Source organism: Pinus tabuliformis, chromosome 8 (genome assembly GCF_031772625.1).
Source record: "Pinus tabuliformis cultivar Carrire ecotype Pingquan chromosome 8, CPIR1, whole genome shotgun sequence".
Classification (NCBI taxonomy): domain Eukaryota; kingdom Viridiplantae; phylum Streptophyta; class Pinopsida; order Pinales; family Pinaceae; genus Pinus; species Pinus tabuliformis.
Window position 1 is genome coordinate 45,606,209 of NC_142294.1, and position 21,100 is coordinate 45,627,308.

Consider the following 21,100-nt stretch of genomic DNA (forward strand, 5'->3'; position numbering starts at 1 on the left):
TTGGTTGGATTTGTGAGCAGACTATGGAGCATTCCTACTACATGGAGAGTTGAGGCATCTTGCAGGGACCTTTGGGCTGAGACATGTATGCTTGCTAGGATGTTGGTTGGAGATGACTCATGGAGCTCATGATGACACGAGGTTGTGACTTTTGGGGACTTCATATTATGGTGGACTTGGAGGATTTGATGCATTGAGGAGCTGAGGTCAGGGACTTTGATGTAGTATGGGGTGCATACTTTTGAGTACATGTATGGGTGTGCTTGGGAGAGTGACTTGATGTGGAGGATCGATATGAGACACTTTGGAGTGACGGAGTTGCACCGCTGGTGATGCCTTGGTGGCAACACTTGGGCATGAGTTGAGCTGAGACTTAACCACTTTTGATACGTGGGAGCTGATTGGTCTATGATCATGGGCAACACATGGATGATGAGACAGGTGTATACTTGTTTCCTTGGTAGACTCGAGGGATGGCACATTACAGAGATGATGGAGGTTGCTTCATGGACCTGGATGTGGCACATCGAGAGTCGGTCTGATGAGAGGATCTCTTCACTTTGAGGAGATGGATTTTACACATATATGGATGATGATGTTGGATAGATGCAGTTGATTTCATGCGGCACATTGACACCAAACATCATGGACAGCATGTTGCAGACGAGATGGAGTTTACTTCATGGACCTGGGCATGGCTTACATTTTGATAGAGATGGAGATGGATTCTTGATCGAGTTGGTGTTGTGACAGGATGCTAGGAGAAACGACTGATGATGGCATGAGGATGTGCATTCTCATGGTTTGAGCGTGACAGTTGGACTGATCACCCGACTAGTTCGAGTCATGGGGGCTATAGCAGTGTACAGAGATGTGTTAGCATTGTGTTGGAGTATCATGGCAGCAGTTCACACGATGACGATACATGATGAGCTCGAAACGATATGTTGCAATAAGCATGTAGCTTGAGTCGGAGGGACCAGCCTTCCACAGTGGGGCAACATGTGGGGATTGTGACGGATGTGGTTGATGATAGGAGACTTTCCGATTCATGGAGACATAAGCCTTTATGGTTTATGCGATGGCAGAGCAGAGGCAAGCAGCTTGAGCATTTTGATGTTGGAGCTAGCAACACTTTGTGATGTCGTGTGACGATGTTGCCGAGGGCGACAACCATTTAGAGTGGGGGAGAATGTAAGGCCCATGAGTTGCGGTTCGTTTGACGAAGGGCGCACGATGGGCGAGCGGGCGACGAGCTGGGGTAATCGGCGAGTTGGGGCGCGCCCACACGGTGCGATGAGCTGACCGAACAAAGGAGACGAGCCAACATGTGACACAAAGAGTCATCGCAAAAATGACGAAGTGTTGGGCGGTGGGAAGCTTATATGTGGGGGCGGTCTCGCACATGGGTGCCCACACCATAGGCCGACGCGACAGAGGGGCGAGTTGGACGAAACGGTGGGTTGGCTTGGTGAGTTGACGCCCCAACCGATGGGCCAACCGCCATATAAGTAAAGCGTTGGAATGGTGGCAAAAATCAATCAAGCAAAAGCTTCCAAGTGTTTATGCAAGCTAGGAGGGCGAGCTACTTGGGAAGACTGAAATTTGGTGAAGTGCAGGCAGACTCTTGGGCCATAGCACGGAGCCGTAAGTCATGCGAAGGCGTTTGGGCTAGGGCGTTGGGCCGAACGACCGAACGGGCGAGGGCGTTTGTTTGAATGATCGTTCAAAGGCGTTTGGGTGAGGGCGTGCGCCGAACGACTGACGGGCGAGGTCGTTCGAAGGAGAACGGGCGAGGGCATTTGTCTGAACGATCGTTCGAAGGCGTTCGGGCAAGGGCGTGCGAGGGCGTCCGCCTAAACGACCGAACGGGCAGGGTCGTTCGAAACTTCGAAGGCGTTCGAAGTTGTGCGAAGGCGAACGGGCGAGGGCGTCTGCTCGAACGACTGAAAGGGCGAGGGCGTTTGCCCGAACGACTGAATGGGCAAGGTCGGTCTGAACGACAGAATGAGCAATGGCGTGCGAGGCCGCCGACCTGAACGACTGAACGGGTGAGGGCGTGCGAGGGTGTCCGCTTGAACGAGTTGAGGGCGTTTGGCTGAACGAGCTGCATGTGAACGACGTGCTGAATAGTGCGACGGATGGTAGAACCGGTGGGCACTCCGAATGGTGGTTCGGGTAGTCTGAACGGTGCAGGCCGGGTTGCACGGTTGTGACAGATATTGTACCAAGGAAACTTGGGGTTTCCTGCAAAGACTGTAAAACTGTATATTTTGTGAAATATTGTTATTATCGGGCAAACTCATATTTCAGGGAGTTGCCCCTCCCATTAAAATATCTGCTGTGCATATGTGTAAATGGTAATAACGATGAAGATGATTAATTGAATGTTTCCGCTGTGTATGTGAATGTTATACTTAGGAAAGTTGAAAAATAAACTAAGTATAGAAAGTAGGCGTAGTCCACACTTACAAGTATTGTTAAAAAGAAAGTGGGTGGTGGTGCCGCATCCCTGATTGTGCGGTTGGAAGAGTGCCGTCAGGGTAGGTGTGTGACACACCCTATACCGACAGCTCACAGGGTCCTTGATGTATCTAGTCAATACCAGGCTAGATATTTGCTACGCTGTCAGCACCCTCAGTCAGTTCATGGTGGAACCAAAGAGGGCTCACTAGGCAGCAGCCAAGCACGTTCTCAGGTATTTATAGGGAACAGTTGATTATGGGCTCTTGTACAACAAGGGTAAGCATATCAGGTTGAGTGGATTTACTGATGCAGATTGGGCAGGAAGTTCACTGGATCGAAGAAGTACCTCTAGGTACTGTTTCAACATTGGATCACGAATAACCTCCTGGTGCAGTAAGAAATAGAAGTCCGTGGCTCTGAGCTCGTTTGAGGCAAAATATATGGCAGCAAGCACAACTTTGTATGAGGCCATATGGCTTAGAAAATTGCTGGTAAAACTATTCAGAAGAAATATGGAGGCGACCAGGATCATGTGTGATAATCAGAGTTGCATCTAACTCTCTGAGAATCCAGTATTTCATGATAGGTCAAAGCATATTGATATCCAATGTCACTTTGTTAGAGATTGTGTCCAACGTGGAGCTGTACAGTTGAGCTACACTCCTACAGGGGAACAAGTGGCAGATATCCTCACCAAGGCCCTTGGAAAGTCAAAATTTGACTACTTCAGGGAAAAGACGGGGATGGTAAAGAACCCCTTTCAGAAGTAGTGTGTTAGCAGCATGAATGAAGAGGGAGTTGCAGTGCAGATGCAGTGTTGGGAGAAAGGACCAACAACAACATAGATGCAGAGTGAGTTGCAGTGTAGATGCATTGTTGGGAGAATGGACCAACAACAACACAAATGCAGAGGAAGGTGCAGTGCTGGGAGAAAGGACCAACAGTAGCACGGATGCAGTGCTGGGAGAAAGGACCAACAGTAGCATGGATGCAGAGGGAGCTGTCGTACAGATGCAGTAGTGGCAGTGGCAGAACCTTGGGCAGCAGTACAGGATGCAACAATGCAGAGAATGATGGGCAGGGAGGCCTAGCATCAGCATAGGTACCGATGCCGGATGATCAGAGTAATACTCAGTGAGGAGTATTGCTAGAGCACAGTCCTTGCTAAGAGGGAGTGTTGATTTGGGGTAGCATCAGATGTGCTCTAGTTGCAAAATTTGGTGGAGAGGTTGGGGTACATGAGATCTCCAATACTCAGAAAGGGTTTGGCAGATTCTAAACAGATCAGGAGATATTAAAATAACTAATGTTTTTAATGAAGTGCCTAAGTCTAAACTTAGGGAAAATAAAATATTAATGTGTATTAGTATGAATCTGTGTTAGAATGGTCCAAAAAGACATGGATCAATCCAGATCTAATCTTAGCTGTTGATTAGGGACTTAATCTCGGCCGTTGAGATGTCAACAGAAAAAGTATAAGAGGAGGCTTGAGGGGCACTTGGAGAACACACTGAGGGAGACCAGTTAGTTCAATTTCTGGAGCGAGGTTTGCTGAGAAATTGAACCAGTGGTCTAGAGAGCAGTCAGGAGGCAGCAAGTACGGAATAAAGAGACAAGATCAGCGCAGAAGAGGGTAGATGCAGAGCCAAAGGAAGCCATGCAGAGGCAGCAGAGACTGCGCAGAGCGAGAAGGGCGTGCGTCATCCACGTAGAGGCTGCGGGAGTGACGCAGAAGCCCAGAGAGGCTGCACAGAGCGTCAGTAGGCTGACGTAGAGGGTTTCAGGCTGTAGCAGAGGTCAGTAGAGCCTACGCTTTGTTTAGGAAAGTGTTGGAAGTTTGTCTATTTGTGGGTAAGCCAGTTTATCACCCTGTTGTATAAGAAAATTGCTGAATAATAAAATCCTCCCTTGCTGCACTAGTTTTCCCACATTGAGTTTTTCTGGGGATATTAGTCCAAAATAACTGTGTCAATGTGTGCATATTTTTGTTTCTGTATTGCAATGTGATATCTGCAGCAATATTTATTTTAATGTTTGTTGAAGTAATTTCATGAATAACTTATGATGAAATAAGTAGGAAAAGTAAATCAGTTGCTGCAGTGATAGAATTTTCACAGAAAATAATATACTTCAAATGAATTTGAAAACTATCTTCGCTAGCATGGGATCAAAGTTTCAAACATTAAACAATGTGCCTTATAATCCTCAATAGAACGGAGTCGCTGAAAGAATGAACAGGACAATCTTAAATATGGTACGTTCAATAACATTTTTCAAGAATGTTATGCTGATGTTTTGGGTTAATGCAGTTCTATGTGTTGCATATATAAAGGATAAGTGTCCATCGCATGCTATCGAAAACAAGACTCCCTATGAAATGTGGTATGGACACATTCCTTCGCTAAGGCATCTCAGGGTTTTTAGTTCCAGTTGTTATGCCTTGATACCTAAGGAACAAAGAAACAAACTCAGTGCAAGGAATCACAAATGTATCTTCTTGGGGTACTCAAATACCTCCAAAGCATATCATCTCTATGATGAAGTGAATAAGAAGTTTATAATATCTAGAGATGTGATCTTTCTTGAATCTTCCAAGACTGACAATGTTGTTGAGCGACAACTTGATTGATTAGATAGATTCAGACTTGCAAAGTCTTTTTGAGAGTTTGATAATGAGATTCTACATCTTGAAGGGGGGATCCCTATACTGGATCAATCTGTGGAATCTTCTTCTGAAGCACTCTCTTCCCTGCATGAAGCTCCAACCATTGATGCCAATTTGAGTGATGTGATTGAGAGAATTGGGAGGTTAAATCTTGATTCAACCCCATCTCAGTCAACTGAGTCGCTTGGGCCATTTCAGGAAGGTTCTCCAAAATGGCTGACAAAGACACTTGAAAGTGTTCGTCCTGATGAGGTTGGAAAGAGAGGAACAAGAAGCTCAACTAGAGAGAATGGAGGTTATGTAGACGATCCTGATTCACCTGTTTATATGGATGTTTCTTATGATTGTGAATTGAATTTGTCTGTGGATTTCGAACCAACTTCCTTCATAGAAGCTACTTCTCATGATGAATGGAAAGAAGCGATGTAGAAAGAATATGATGCCTTGATAAAGAATGGCACCTGGACGCTGGTTGATCCTCCATTGGGAACCAAACCAATTGGTTGCAAGTGGGTCTTCAAGAACAAGGGCTCACTTGACAAGCATAAAGCCGGGATTGTGGCAAAAGTTTTGCATAGAAAGAAGGGGTCGATTATGAGGAGATTTTTGCCCCCACAACAAAATGGGCTACCATCTGGACACTCTTTGCCTTGATAGCTTAGAACATTTGGAAAGTCCATCAAATGGATGTAAAAACCGCTTTCTTGAATGGAGATCTGAAAGAGAATGTTTTTATGTCCCAACCAGAAGCATTTGTTGTGAAGGGTCAGGAACACAAGGTATGCAAGCTTTTCAAATCCTTGTACGACTTCAAGCAAGCACCACGACCCTGATATGAGAAATTCACTGAGCATCTTCTGAAACTCAATTTCAAACATTATGATCTTGATGATGTAACTTTGTTTGTCAAGAAAGTTGGCAAAACAATTGTGTATCTTGTGGTATATGTTGGTGATCTTTCGATGACAAGGAACATTGAGAACTACTTTGCATCCATAAAGAATGAACTGAGGAAAGGTTTTGAAATGACAGATTTGGGCTATGTTCACTACTATCATGGTATTGAAGTAACCCAACATTCGAAGTTTATATTCCTCTCTCAGAAGAAGTACATTTGAGATTTGTTGAACAGGTTTGGCATGTTTGAGTACAATCCTTTGACTAGTCCAATGGAACAAAACTTAAAGCTCACATCCATTGAAGGAAAAGAATTTGAGGATGCAACAAAGTATAGACAACTCGTAGAAAGTCTCAACTACCTTCCTACTACTAGACCAGACATTTCATTTGTTGTTGGAATCCTCTCCAGGTTTATGCAAAAGCCTTGTGAGGGTCATTGGTTTGCGGCAAAAAGAGTTCTAAATTACTTGAAGGGAACTCAAGACTTTGGACCCAAGTATACACAAGTGGTGGACTTAAACTTGATTGGATACTCTGGTTCAGATTTCGATGGAGACAAAGAAATTGGGGTATCTACTTCAGGTTATGTCATGAGCCTTGGATCAGGAGTTGTCTCTTGGAGGTCACACAAACAATCAGTTCTGGCAGATTCTACACCTGAGGCAGAATATGTGGCAGCAACTGGAACAACAAAGGAAATTGTGTGGCTTAGGAAAATTCTGGAAGATTTGCAGGAGAAACAAGTACATTAAACTCCTCTTTTGATTGAAAACACTTTTGCAATAAAGTTGGCCAAGAACCCTGTTAGCGCTTGAAATTTCACCTCAGGCTGAGAAAGGCAAACTCCAAGGCAACATCAAACCACTTAGCCTCGTAGCTAGCCCTACGGGGCAGGAGAGGGCTCTCTTCGGTATATCTCGGCAAAGATCTTCAAAGGGCGGAGATAACCAATAAAAAACACTGATTTTAGGCTAGTAAACTGATAAAAGGTTTGATTTGAGATTTTTAGGATTTTGGTGGAAAATCGGGGAAAGGGAATTTTGGGTGCGGGGATTGGACACAGTTTACGCAGGGGGCTCTTTCGGGCAAGATAGGAGACTGTATTGATGCCTTTGAAAGATTTGGATGGATGAGAATCACTGGTGAGGAGCTAAGGAGAGCAAGCAATTCACCTTGAGTTCTCCTTAAACAGATGAAAACATTGATATTAAGCAAACTTAAAAGCAGAGCATGGCAATCATGAATTCTACTTTAACACTTCATTTGCCTAATTTGCAGAAGGAAAAGTAAGATGATTCACATAAAAAACTTACAAGTACAAAGAGAAACACACCATCAATACATGTAACCACAGGAATCCCAAAAAGGACTGCAAAACCCTGGTCTTTCTTCCTTTGCCAAAATTGCAGAGATACAATGAGTAATACAATAGAAGCTTTCTCCCTCAAGAGTCCAACCATGAAAATGACCAAGAAAGTACATAATATAGGCAATCTAACATCTTTCCTTGCCTCTAGGGGTCGAGCTCACTATCCTGGGCGCTGTTTCAACCAATTCCAAACTGAGTACTAAAAACTAGGCAGTCAAAACAACTTGCCTCTATAAGCTAGGAAACCAATTCATTCATTAAATTTTTGCCTATCTCATGAATAAATCTTCTAGAAGAGATAAATGAGTGTCAAAATATCATAAAATTACATCATTTACAACAAAGAGGATCAAAATCCACTCCAAAAAGTCAAATCCAGTCAAAACTGCGTTTTGCTGAGTTGTAAGTGCATTTCTGTGAAAATTGCCCAACGCGTAGTGCCCTGATTCTGAACGCGTAGCGCGCCTTTGGAGCAACTTTTGAGGCACTTGCAGGTATCCAAATGAGGCAAAAGTGGGCTTGTTGGAAAGGTCTGGATGTCTACTTTCCAACCCAAGTGGAATTTCTGAATTTGGTGTCCATTTGCCCCTCCAAAATTGCAATCTCCCAAGACTGCTTCATGTGTGTCAAAAAAGTGGCAGAAAGTCATTTTTTGCATGTTTTTTGACCTTCTGGAGGCTCAAAACTTGGTGAAATTTCTTGGCAATTGCTGAGCAAGTGTATTTTTGCATGACAAATCCAAAAATGCTGAAATTTCCTGAAATGGAGTTGCCCATCTTAAGGGTCGCGCGCGGCGTGCTATGCGTTGAGAGCAAAAACCTGTGTGTGGGACAAAAAATTCACAATTGACAAAATTTTCTCCAAATTTCTTGAAATTTGGGCTGGGAGTCCCCAATCAAGTACCATGCTCAGTCAAAGAGGCTTTGGCCAAAATTTGGAGTGGATCGGGCCTTTTTCGTCGTTTTAGTGCCTTGGCCAACCTCCTTGGATCTGGCGATTGTATTTTTAACATTTCTTTAAAACCATGACACTTGTGCAAAAAGTGAAGGAGCTTTTTCTTCATTGGCCTGTTGTGGACAAAAACCTCTCTCAGTTTTCCCAAATTCATCTTTAATTGCTCTGAAACATCTTTTGAGTGAAACTGATCCCGATGTGTGAAACAAGGAATTTCGTGGAAATGAAGCGAACTGAAGGGGATAGGGGGCTTCTAAATTCTTGGGGAAATTTTTGGGAGTGGGGAGGGATGTTAAGAAGCAGGGGAAAGTGGAATCTCAGAGATTGAGCGAGGGGAAGGGGTCCAAAAGGGCAAAACACAGGCCAAACCTAGAAAATTGCCTGGTTGTAGCTAGAAACTAGGGTTTGTGCAAAAATGAGGAATTTGGGGGATCTCAGTGATGGAAAGTGTTTGATAAGGTACATGAAGGATAGGGGAAGGTGTATGAGCATCTGGATACAAGTTTTGCTAATGATTTGACCATTCAAGAGAAATTAGCTTTCAAAACCCTAGGAGAGGGAAATGACCTTGCTTAGGTGCAACTGAAGCATGAACAAGGTGTAAAATGACTCATTAAACACTGACATGATAATGACAACCCTATGAATGATGATAGACTCAGCTGAATGATGACATAGATTGACATTTGGGCAATTTTGAAAGGAGTGAAAGCAAACCCTAGACCTAATGCCTAGTGACCAAATTTTGCTTGAAGACTCACTGAAATGACAAAATTTGACTTTGACACTCTGAGACCACTTTGTAAGAGCATATTTGATCACTGGAGGAAGGCTGGAAAAACTGACACTAACAAACCCAAAGTTCCATGATCGAATGAAGCACATCAATACAAAATACCATTTGATTCGACATCGTTTTCAGGCCAAAACAATCCACCTATGACATTGTTCCACAAATGAACAGATTGCAGACATCTTCACCAAAGCACTTGGAAGTGAAAAGTTTGAAAGATTCAGAATGATGCTGGGACTCACCAACAACCCTTTAGATTAGGGGGGGAATGTTGACACCTAATCTTTGGGATTAAGAAATCCTATGTAGATATTGTAAATAGAGAAATATAGGAAGTTGGAAGATGAAGAGACATTGGGAGATGAAACCCAATAGTCTCCCTCTCCTTGCATGTATTCATATGATATCTTAATGCTAATACAACAATTCATTTGTGGAGTTACTCCTGGCCTGACACTGACCATCTGGTTGATTCTTTCTGTACTATCTGATTTATTTCTTCCTACTTGTTCATTTACTTAACAAGTTATTTACCATGTAAACGCTGAAAATAAATACAAGTACAGTATCAACACATACAAATCATCAACTGAAAGAAACAATAACACAAGTGGTAATTATTTTTGGACTACTATCCCCAGAAAAACCCAATGTGGGAAAACTGGTGTAGCTATTAGAGTGTTTTATTATTAAGCAGTTTTAGAATACAATCTGGGTGCCAGAAATGGCTCACCCAATAGAGAATACCCTTGGCAGTAGTACCTCTCAGTCGAAGACAGATATCAGCTTCAATTTGCCCCACGAAATCACCCAGCTTCACCCTCTAGGGTCTTCGTCAGCCTCTCTGACCTAGCGTCAGCCTATCTAACCCAGCGCCAACTTATCTGGCCCAATGTCAACCTCTAGGGGCTCTGCGTCAGCCTCTGGAGCCTTTGCGTCTCCCACGCTGGCCCTCCTCAGGCTCTGCGCAGCTCTTGGGTGGTTTTGTGTGGCCTCTGGCTGGGTCTGTGTGGCCTTTAGCTGGCTTATACGTCAACCCTCTCCCAGCTTCTGCGTTGATGCTACCAGTACTATCTCTGCGTCTCTGCTACTGTATTCACTGCCCCTCAGCTGCAACTTTGATCACTCTTTCGATTTCCTTAGCAAGCCCTGCCCCAGAAAATCGAATTCTTGATCAACTCAATGTGTTCTCCAACTGACCCTCAAGCCTCTTCTTATACTTTTCTCGTTGACAATTCAACGGCCGAGATTAAGTCCCTAATCAACGGCTAAGATTAGATCTGGCTTGATCCATGACTTTTGGACCATTCTAACTCAGTTTTATATTAATTCACATTAATATTTTATTTTCCCTAAGTTTAGACTTAGGGACTCTATTAAAATATTAATTATTTTAATATCTCCCAAACTGGTTAGATTCTACCCAAATCATTTTTGGGTCGTGGAAATCTCATGTGCTTTAGCCTCTCCACCAATTTTCAAGGCTCGAGCACATCCGATGCTACCCCAAATCAACACTCCCTCGTAGCGAGGACTGTGCTCTAGTTTTACTCCTCACTGTGTATCGCCCTAATCATCCGACATCGGTCCCTGTGCTGATGCTAGGCCTGCTGCCCAACATCCTTTGCACTGCTGCATCATGTACTGCTACCCATGGCCCTGCCACTGCCATTGCTGCATCCGCGCTGCTGCTCATGGCCCTGCCATTGCCACTGCTGCATCTGCGCTGCTGCTCATGGCCTTGCCACTGCCACTGCTACATTTGCACTGCGTCCCCTCTCATCATGATGCATCGTGCTGCTCATAGCACTACCACTGTTAACCGCTGCACTGCAACTCAATTACTGAGAAGTAAGTAATTGATCTCTCAACTCCGACATTTTTGTCAGGCTAGAAACACTCCTGATGCTGAAGCTCCCTCTGTCGTTGACAAGTGTTCCCTCTCTGACCTCTGTGCTGCTGCAACAACTCTATCCCTCTCGCATTGCTGCCTCACGCTGTCCTGGGACTCCTGCACTGTAGCCCTCTTTGTCGCTCCATTCGCATCCGTCTCTACCGACATCTGCTAGTCCTGCTACTCCTCTTCGGGGCTCCCATAGCAAGGTATAATCCAAGAGGTTGGGTACATCGAGGTTCTTGCTCCTCATCGCGTGTAGCCCGTCTGACTACAGCTCGATGTCTCCCCACCTCTTCTCCCGAGGTGCATGAGTGCTCATGGCACAGTCGTCATCAATCTCCACTTCCTTCTTCGCCTTAGTCGGTGCAACCTTGGTCTCAGAATCCTCTCCCTTGCTCTTCTTCCTAGGACATTTGTTCGCATAGTGACCTGGTTCCCCACAGTGGAAGCACTTGAGCTTGGAGAGGTCCTTCTTCTTCCGTTTCTCCTGCTTTCCCGAAGATGCGAGAGCCTCATCTTCTTCCTCCTCCTTCTTGATTCTGAACCCTTTTCCGCTACTCCCCGCCTTGGACACCCGTCTGATCTCTTATTGACGAAGAGTTGCCTACAGTTCCTCCCAATCTGGAAGGCTCGTCTTGCCCAGTATGCTCTGGACAAATACCTCCCAATCCTCCGAGACTGCGTTCAATGCGGTCCTCACCATCAGTTCCTGATCCAGTGTGGCCCCTATGGAAGTTAGTTGATCACGGATCTCCTTTAATCCACCGAGGAAGGCATCTATTTGCTCTCCTTTCTCCATCTGATATGACCGCAACTGGTTTTCAAGTAACATCCTCCTCTGCACAAAAGTATGCCAGTACAATTTCTTCAGGGCCTCCCACATCTCATTTGTCGTCTCCTTCTTGGAATTGTATGGCACCGGTGTCAAGGATGATGCACTTTGCCCTGGCCATTGCCTCCTCGTACTTGTCATTTTCAGCTGGGTCAACTGGGATTGCTATCGTTTTCAAGGCGAAGTGTTTGATGTGATACCTGTTTAGAATGGACAAGATCCTGGCCTTCCGGACTACGAAGTTTGAAGCTTCGTCCAGTCTATCCTGATCTCTTAGCCCATTCACTACCATTTCGCTGCTCCTCCTTCGACTCTTTCAAGTCTTTTTATTTCCCGTCTAGAAGTTCTCGATGTGACTCCCTCTGAGCCTCGATTTCCCTCTTGGAAACCCCTCTGCCAATGTCGAGATGCCCCACTCCGATCGTTAGTGCAGCTGCACCACTGATCCAGATTTCTTGGCTAGAAATCCTCGGCAACAACTCCCTCCTCCTTGGTCTTGCCCTGTTAGGTACTGTTCTAACCACAGTACCCCACCAGCTTTGCTCCGCAACTTACCCACAACCTCCTATGCTTCAACAATCTGAAGGTTAGGGCCTCTAGGCTCTGCGCAATCCCGACACCAGCAAAATCTGCACCTCCTGGCCATGGGCATCAATCCTTCCTGATTGAGAAAGATGACTGGGCACTGCGTAGGTCAGGTCTGCTCCTCTCTGCCATTGTGCTGATCCTCCTCCTGGCTCGAACTGATGACACAGGCACTGCGTCACCCCTTCCTTGCTGCTTTCTGCTAGGAACAACTTCTGTCACTCTGGACAGCTGTTTCTGCTGCTGCTTGCTCTGCTCGGCTAATGCCCTCAGTTATCCTGTGATCTGCAACCACCTTGATACCATGTTGGAATTTCTAAGTCTGTTCGCCAGAAATTCTTCCTGTACTATTTGATTTATTTCTTCCTACTTGTTCATTTACTTAACAAGTTATTTAACATGTAAATACTAAAAATAAATACAAGTATAGTATCGACACATACAGATCATCAACTGAAAGAAACAAGAACACAAGTGACAGTTATTTTTGGATTGATGTCCCTGGAAAAACCCAATGCGGGAAAATCGGTGCAACTATTAGAGGGTTTTATTATTAAGCAGTTTCAGAATACAATCTGGGTGCCAGAAATGGCTCACCCAACAGAGAATGCCCTCGGTAGTAGTACCTCTCAATCGGAGATAGATATCAGCTCCAATCTGCCCCACGAAATCTCCCAACATCAGCCTCTAGGGTCAGTGTCAGCCTCTCTGGCCCAACATCAGCCTATCTGGCTCAAAGTTAGCCTCTTGGGGCTCTGCGTCAGCCTCTGGAGCCTCTGCATCTCCCACGCTGGCCCTCCTCAGGGTCTGCGCAGCTCCTAGGTGGCTCTGCGTTGCCTCTGGTTGGCTCTGCGTTGCCTCTGGCTGGCTCTGCGTGGCGTCTAGCTGGCTTCTATGTCAACCCTCTCTTGACTTCTGCACTGATGCTCCCAGTACTATCTCTGCTTCTCTGCTACTGTATTCATTGCCCCTTAGCTGTAACTCTGATCACTCCTCCGATTTCCTCAGCAAGCCCTGCCCCAAAAAATTGAATTCTTGATCAACTCAATGTGTTCTCCAACTGATCCTCAAGCCTCTTCTTATACTTTTCTCGTTGACAATTCAACGGCTGAAATTAAATCCCTAATCAACGACTAAGATTAGCTCTGGCTTGATCCATGACTTTTGGACCATTCTAACTTAGTTTTATATTAATTCACAATAATATTTTATTTTCCCTAAGTTTAGAGTTAGGGACTCCATTAAAAATATCAATTATTTTAATATCTCCCAAACTGGTTAGATTCTGCCCAAACCATTTCTGGGTCTTGGAGATCTCATGCGCTTTAGCCTCTCCACCAATTTCAAGGCTAGAGCACATCCGATGCTACCCCAAATCAACATAGCACACTCTCTCAACTCCTCTCATTCGTACCCTGAACACACTTGCCCGGTCCTTCAAATCCCGATCTACAACAACACTAATCTGCCTCTATCAATGAACCAACTCTATTAGGTCACTGAACACGGCTCTTCCCTGTAGCTGATCATAAGTCTTTCTACAACCAATACATAGGGTCTTCATGCTCACTAGCTCCTCCGTAGTCCTTCAAGGACACAACCCTTTGAGACTTCTCGCTTACTGCTGCTCCTTAGCTACTTACGAACTTTCTTCCCACTAGTGCCTTCTTGTGCTGCTTGATGAAGACACACTTTAGGGCCAGAGGGCTTCCCACTATCACTGGTGAATGTCTTTCTCCAACATTGAACTTAGGGCATGGAGGACTACCCAACTTCTGCTGTAGGTGTCCTCCACAAGGCAAATCTAGGGCTACAAACTGCTCCTGGCTAATCAGACCTATGAGCTCTTCTTCTCATGGCTAAAATACAATGCTGTGGGTGTCAAGAATATGGGAACTATAGGAGAGATTGTCATAACTTAAAGAAGGACAATAACAAAAGAGGAAGAGAAGAAGCCCACATCACCGAGGAAGTGGAAGAAGCTGAAAAGAAGAAATCCAAGGAGGAGGAAGTAATAGATCTCCACTATTGAGATAGTCTTCCTCACATAAGTTCTTTTCAAGTTCCTAAGTCTTCTGTTGTAAGATATGACTATCATGATTCACTAAGAAAAATAATGGGATGCATCAAGGCATCATAGAAGCATTGAAAGCAAGAGCTCGGGACATCATCATAGAGAAGCATGAAAGATGGTTAGAATCTATGGAAGTCAAGGATATAACTCTTGGGAATCTCATTGAAAACACAAGTGGCAAGGTCATCTAGTACAAGGTTCATCATACATTTGTCAAATGGAAACATCTGCTGATGGGGATACTTTAGATCCTCAAGATTCTTTGATGGAATCTTCATTGAAAGGTTCACCAATCATGAGGGGAAGCAAGTGTTTCATCGAGAATTCCAAACTTGTGGAATTCATGGGATGATGTTGGAATTTCTAAGTTTAACCCGTTATAAATTCTTCCTGTACTATCTGATTTATTTCTTCCTACTTGGTCAATTACTTAGCAAGTTATTTACTATGTAAATACTAAAAATAAATACAAGTACAGTGTCAACATCTACAGATCATCAACTGAAAGTAAACAAGCACACAAGTGGCACCATTATTTTTGGACCAATGTCCCAGTAAAAACCCAATGCGGGAAAACCAGTGCAGCTATTCAGAGGGTTTTTTTATTATGCAGTTTTCAGAATACAACTAGGGTGCCAGAAATGGCTCACTCAACAGAGGATGCCCTCGGCAGTAGTACCTCTTCTCGGAGACAGATATTCCCTCTAATTAATCACCAGATGAACGATCCCACAACAACAATTGCCGCTTTTGCTGCTCTGCGTCACTCTGATAGGGACTGCGTCACCCTATCTGGCTCACCAGCTCCCAGTCTGTCCCACGAAATCCTCTAGTGTTGCCTCTAGGCCCCGCATCAGATCTGCTAGCCTCTGCGTCAGCTTCTGGAGCCTTTGCGTTAGCCCCTAGATCCTCTAGGTCTCACACGCTGGCCTCTCTAGCTACCTCTGTGTCAACCTCATTGGGCTCTGTGTTGCCTCTCTAGTACCAACTCTACCTCTCTGCTATGTATTCACTGCCCCTCAGCTGCAACTTAGATCACTCACTCGATTTCCTCAGCAAACCCTGCTCTAGAAAATCGAATTCTTGATCTCTTTTGGTGTGTTTTCCAATTGACCCTCAAGCCTCCTCTTATACTTTTCTCGTTGGTCCATCAACGACTGAGATTAAATCTCTAATCAATGGCTAAGATTAGATTTGTCTTGTTCCATGACTTTTGGAACCTTTTAACCCAGTTTTATATTAATACCCATTAATATTTTATTTTTCCTAAGTTTAGACTTAGGAACTCCATTAAAAATATTAAGTATTATAATATCTCCCAAAACGATTAGAATCTGCCCAAACCATTTCTGGGTCTTGGAGATCTCATGTGCTTTAACCTCTCCACCAATTTTCATAGCTAGAGCACATCCAATGCTACCCCAAATCAACACTCCCTCTTAGCGAGCACTGTGCTCTAATAATACTCCACATTGAGTATCACACTGATTATTCGGCACCGAGACCTGTGTTGATGCTAGACCTCCTCGCCCAACATCCTCTGCACTATTGCATTTGGTACTGCTGCCCATGGCCCTGCCACTGCCATTGCTGCATCTGTACGACAACTCCCTTTGCATCTGTGCTGCTGTTGCTTCATCCTCTTAACACTGCATCTGCACAACATCCCCTCTCATAATGTTGCATCGTGCTGCCCATTGCACTGCCATTGCTCACTGTTACACTGCAACTCAGTTACTGAGAAGTAGGTAACTGATCCACCCAACTCTAACATCCCTATCAGGCTAGAGACACTCCTGATGCTGAAGCTCCCTCTGCCGCTAACAAGTGCTCCCTTCACTGACCTCTGCGCTGCTGCAACAACTCCATGCATCTCGCACCGTTGCACACTTCTCTGTGCCATCCTGCACTGGTGCAACACTCATGTGCTTCTCGCACTGTTGCAGCCTGCTGTCCCGGGACTCCTGCACTGTAGCACTCTCTGTCGCTCCATTCACATCCGTCTCTACCAACATCTGCCAGTCCTGCTACTCCTCTTCGGGGCTCCCATAGCAAGGTATAATCCAAGAGGTTGGGTACCTCAAGGATCTTGCCCCTCATCGCCTGTAGTCTGTCTGACTACAACTCGATGTCACCCCACTTCCTCTCAAGTGGCACATGAGCACTCATGGCACAATCGTCATCCTCCTCGACTTCTTTTCCGCCCTCGCTGGCGCTGCCTTGGTCTCAGAAGCCTCTCCCTTGCTCTTCTTCCTAGGACATTGGTTCGCAAAATGACCTAGTTCCCCACAATGGAAGCACTTGACCTTGGAGAGGTCCTTCTTCTTTCTCTTCTCCTGCTTTCCCACAGATGCGAGAGTCACATCTTCTTCTTCCTCCTTGATTCCGACCCCTTTGCCGCTATTCCACGCCTTGGTCACCTGTCTGATCTCTTCTTGACGAAGTGCCGCCCACAGTTCCTCCCAATTGGGAAGGCTCGACCTGCCCAGTATGCTCTGGGCAAATACCTCCCAATCCTCTGAGACTGCGCTCAATGCGGTCCTCACCATCAATTCTTGATCCGGCGAGGCCCCTATGGAAGTTAGCTAGTCCCAGATCTCCTTCAATCGACTGAGGAAGACATCTATCTACTCTCCCTTCTGCATCTGGTATGACCGCTGCTGATTTTCAAGTAACATCTTCCTTTGCATGGAAGTACGTTGGAACAATTTCTTGAGGGCATCCCACATCTCATTTGTCGTGTCCTTATCGACAATATGCGGCACCACATGATCCTTGATCCCATCGAGGATGATGCACTTCGCCTTGGCCATTGCCTCATCGTACTTCTCATTTTCAGCTGGGTCAACTGGGATCGCTATTATTTTCAAGGCGAAGTCCTTGATGCGATATCTGTCAAGAATGGACAAGATCTCGGCCTTCCAGACCACGAAGTTGGATGCTGTGTCCAACCTATCCTGATCTCTGAGTCCATTCACGGCCATTATGTTGCTCTTCTTCCGACTCCTTCGAGTCTCTCTACTTCCCTCCTGGAAGTCCTTGGTTCTACTCCCTCTGAGTTTTGATTTCCCTTATGGAAACCCTCCTGCTTGGCCTTGCCCTATTAGGTACTGTTTTGACCACATTACCCCACTAGCTTTGCTCCGCAAATTATCCGCAACCTCCTATACCTAGTAACTTGAAGGACTGAGCCTCTAGGCTCTGCGCAATCCCGACATCGACAAAATCTGCACCTCCTGGCCACAACGTCGATCATTCCTGATTGAGAAAGATGACCGGGCACTGCGTAGGTCAGATCTGCTCCTCTCTGCCTCTGCGCTGATCCTCCTCCTGGCTTGAACTGATGACGTAGGCCCTCTGCGTCACCCCTTCATTGCTGCTTTCTGCTAGGAACTTCTATCACTTGGGACAGCTGTTTCTGCTGCTATTTCTCTGCTCGACTGATGCCTTCAGTTATTCTGTGATCTGCAACCACGCTCTGATACCATGTTGGAATTTTTAAGTTTAACTCGTTAGAAATTCTTCCTGTACTATCTGATTTATTTCTTCTTACTTGTTCAATTACTTAACAAGTTATTTACTATGTAAATACTGAAAATAAATACAGGTACAATATCAACATCTAAAGATCATTAACTGAATGTAAACAAACACACAAGTGACACCGTTATTTTTGGACCAATGTCCCTGGAAAAACCTAATGCAGGAAAACCGGTGCAGCTCTTCAGAGGGTTTTGTTATTATGCACTTTTCAAAATACAACTAGGGTCTATTTCTTTTTCAAAGCCAACGCATGGAGCACTCAATGCTCCAAATTCTGGTAGAGGGACGGAGGATACAAAGAACAATGGTAGAGTTTTGCAAGAGTTACAAGAGCAGAAGGAAACTAAAATGGGGTTGGCTTTGATACCATCTTAGGGCAGGAGAGTAACTCCATGAATGAATTGTGTTTTTTCATTAAGAGAAAACATGGATATATACAAGGAGAGGGAGGTTATTGGGATTCATCTCTCAACATATCTTCATCTTCCAATTTCCTTTATTTTGCTATTTTTTCCTAATCCCAACGATTAGGTGTCAACATGGTCAAAAGAAAAAGGGCATGTTCTTCGTGACCCTATAAAAGAAGAAAATTTGAATTTTTGTGGAAACAACTATATATTGGCACCAATTCTTCATCATTTTGGCATCCATTCGATCTCCTTCTGAAGAAGATATCTTGGGTTTGTAGCATGGAATCTGAGGCATATAAGAAAAATTTTTGGTGGCATCCTTTCCTTGTGAAAATACGAATTGCAAAAGGGACAAAATCTTTGTGATGTGAGTTGCACGAAGAGCATAGTATCTCTATGATGCAAATTGCAGGAAGAGCATAATATTTTTCTGATACAAGTTGTAGGAAGACCTTAGTATCTTTGTGATGCGAGTTGCGAGAAGAGCATAGTATCTCTGTGATATGAGTTGTAGGAAGAGCGTGATATTTTTGTGATACAAGTTAAAGGAAGACATCAATATCTCTGTGATACGAGCTACAGGAAGGCCATCATTCTTGTAAAATATAAGCAATCAATCTCTGCCAGACGAAGCATCTAAAGGACAGGCAAGAAGCAGATTGGTTAACTATTTTTTGGACAGAACATGGCAAAGTTTGAAGGGCTGACTCGACACTTGGAACCTTGGTTAGTTTGACTTCTATTTCTCTTGTTGATGAAGGATCTATAAGGAAAGGATTGATGGGTTTTCCCCTTGTGGGTTTGCCCTGGATTGAAGCCTATTTTTTGTGTCTCTTGTCCTTTTGTGCGTTGTATTTGTTTAATTGCTTGATGATTTAATGAATGAAGTAAAAACTAATTGGAAAATACATACATAAACAATCACAAGTAATTACCATGATAAGAAATTCATCTTGCACTTAAATTTCAACATGGAATCAAAGCTAGGAATATCGGAGAGAAATCTTCTAAGGAAGGTTAGAAGGTTTGTTCAAGCACTGTGAGGTAGCCATGCTCATCATTGAAGGAACAAATATTTTCTTGCATGATTTTGGACTAAACAAATTGTACTCTCTATCTATGTTTTAAGCCAAGATCTTTGTACTATAACAAGGACGACCGAAATTATTAAGGGCTAGAAAAGAGACCTATAATACATCATATATGAGGGTCGAAGTTTCCTCACTATGTTGCGATAGTAGTTAAGGGCCAAAAAGGAAGAAACACTGAAGTTTTTGATATCTACAGTAACCCTAAACAGAGGCACACATTAATGCAAATTTCAGTGACATAACTTATCTCTCTAAGATCGAGTTTCTATGGTGATCTATGATGTGAGTTTCCTATACCGGTGTGAATTTTAGAGGCACCTTCTCCTATGGTAATGCAAGCACTCAAGTCAACATCTTTATGGTCTACTATTGAATAATGTAACTAGTGTCGGTCTTCATAATTGTACTTGAGTCAAGATGTAATATATTTGTCAAAATAATTTATTATTATTATTAAATTGACTTATTAAAGCATGGATTTCATACTTGGGTCAATGGTCATAGGTCAACCCTCCATTGTAGGCTTCTAGAATTTTTCAGTTGAGTCAAAGTTAAAATTTGATGTAAGTTACCCTTCTTGCGAACATGATAGAAAAATATTCAAGTCATACCTCTCCTCCATCAAGTCAGCCATGGTCTCCTTGCAAGTCGACCTCCAAAGAACTCTCTGCAAGTCGGCTCATCAAACTACTTATGTCGACTCCATATTATAGATAGGAACAACTATATATACATATATGAACTCGACCCAAATAAGAACCACAAAACAATTTGGATATATAAAATTCATATAATAACGACTGAGAACAATGTGTTAGCAGAAAGCAATAAAATTTTAAAAGAACAAGTGGCATTGTTACAGGAAGCTCTCCTGATACAGAAGACAGAATGGCAACGCATGAAGGTGGATGTGCAAAACATAAAGAAATCTGTAGTGGAAAGTACAGAGGTGGTGAATGTGAAATCATCCCAGGATAAAGGGAAAATGATTTCCCAAATAAACAACCATGAAGAGAACGCAAGAGAAGAAACGAAAGGTGATTCCACCAAAGTTTCCAAAACTTGGGCTCAAGTTATTAGCAATTCTGCTAATAAGGAAGGAGAAACATGTTAGGATATTCCGACACATAGGAAATAGTTAAGTATAACTTGGTCTAGTATAGAGTTAGGTAAAGTGTGTTTCTTTACTATGTACATTTTGTAACTTACAATCCGACGGTCACGATATGTAGTGATCCGACGGTTCATTCTCTCCTCGGTATTACCGACACTTGATCCGTGGCTTAACACCCGATTGGTCCATGATCTCTATTTAAAGAGCATGGAGGGTCATTTGTGGGTTAACCGTCCATGAGAGAAGCTTATGTAAATTTTCATTCTTTTATTAATAAATTTTTCATTCTTTTATTAATAAATTGTCTAAAGTGGCCGTGTTGGCTCAGGCCGTGGACTATTTCCCTCTTTGAGGGTTTTAACCACGTCAAAAGTACTGGTGTATTGATCTGTGATCTGTTTGTGAGC

At 43.9% G+C, this 21,100-nt stretch overlaps 1 protein-coding gene across 1 annotated transcript in view; it reads left to right on the forward strand.

Annotated features, from left to right (window-relative positions):
• Window positions 1-2,141: 2,141 nt before the first annotated feature.
• The window catches only part of LOC149234058 (piezo-type mechanosensitive ion channel component), a 360,941-nt gene continuing 341,982 nt past the window's right edge, over window positions 2,142-21,100 (forward strand). Inside the window, exon 1 of the mRNA XM_089368143.1 lies at window positions 2,142-2,209. Within this exon, the coding sequence (XP_089224269.1) occupies window positions 2,142-2,209 (68 nt within the window). The remainder of the gene's footprint in view (window positions 2,210-21,100) is intronic.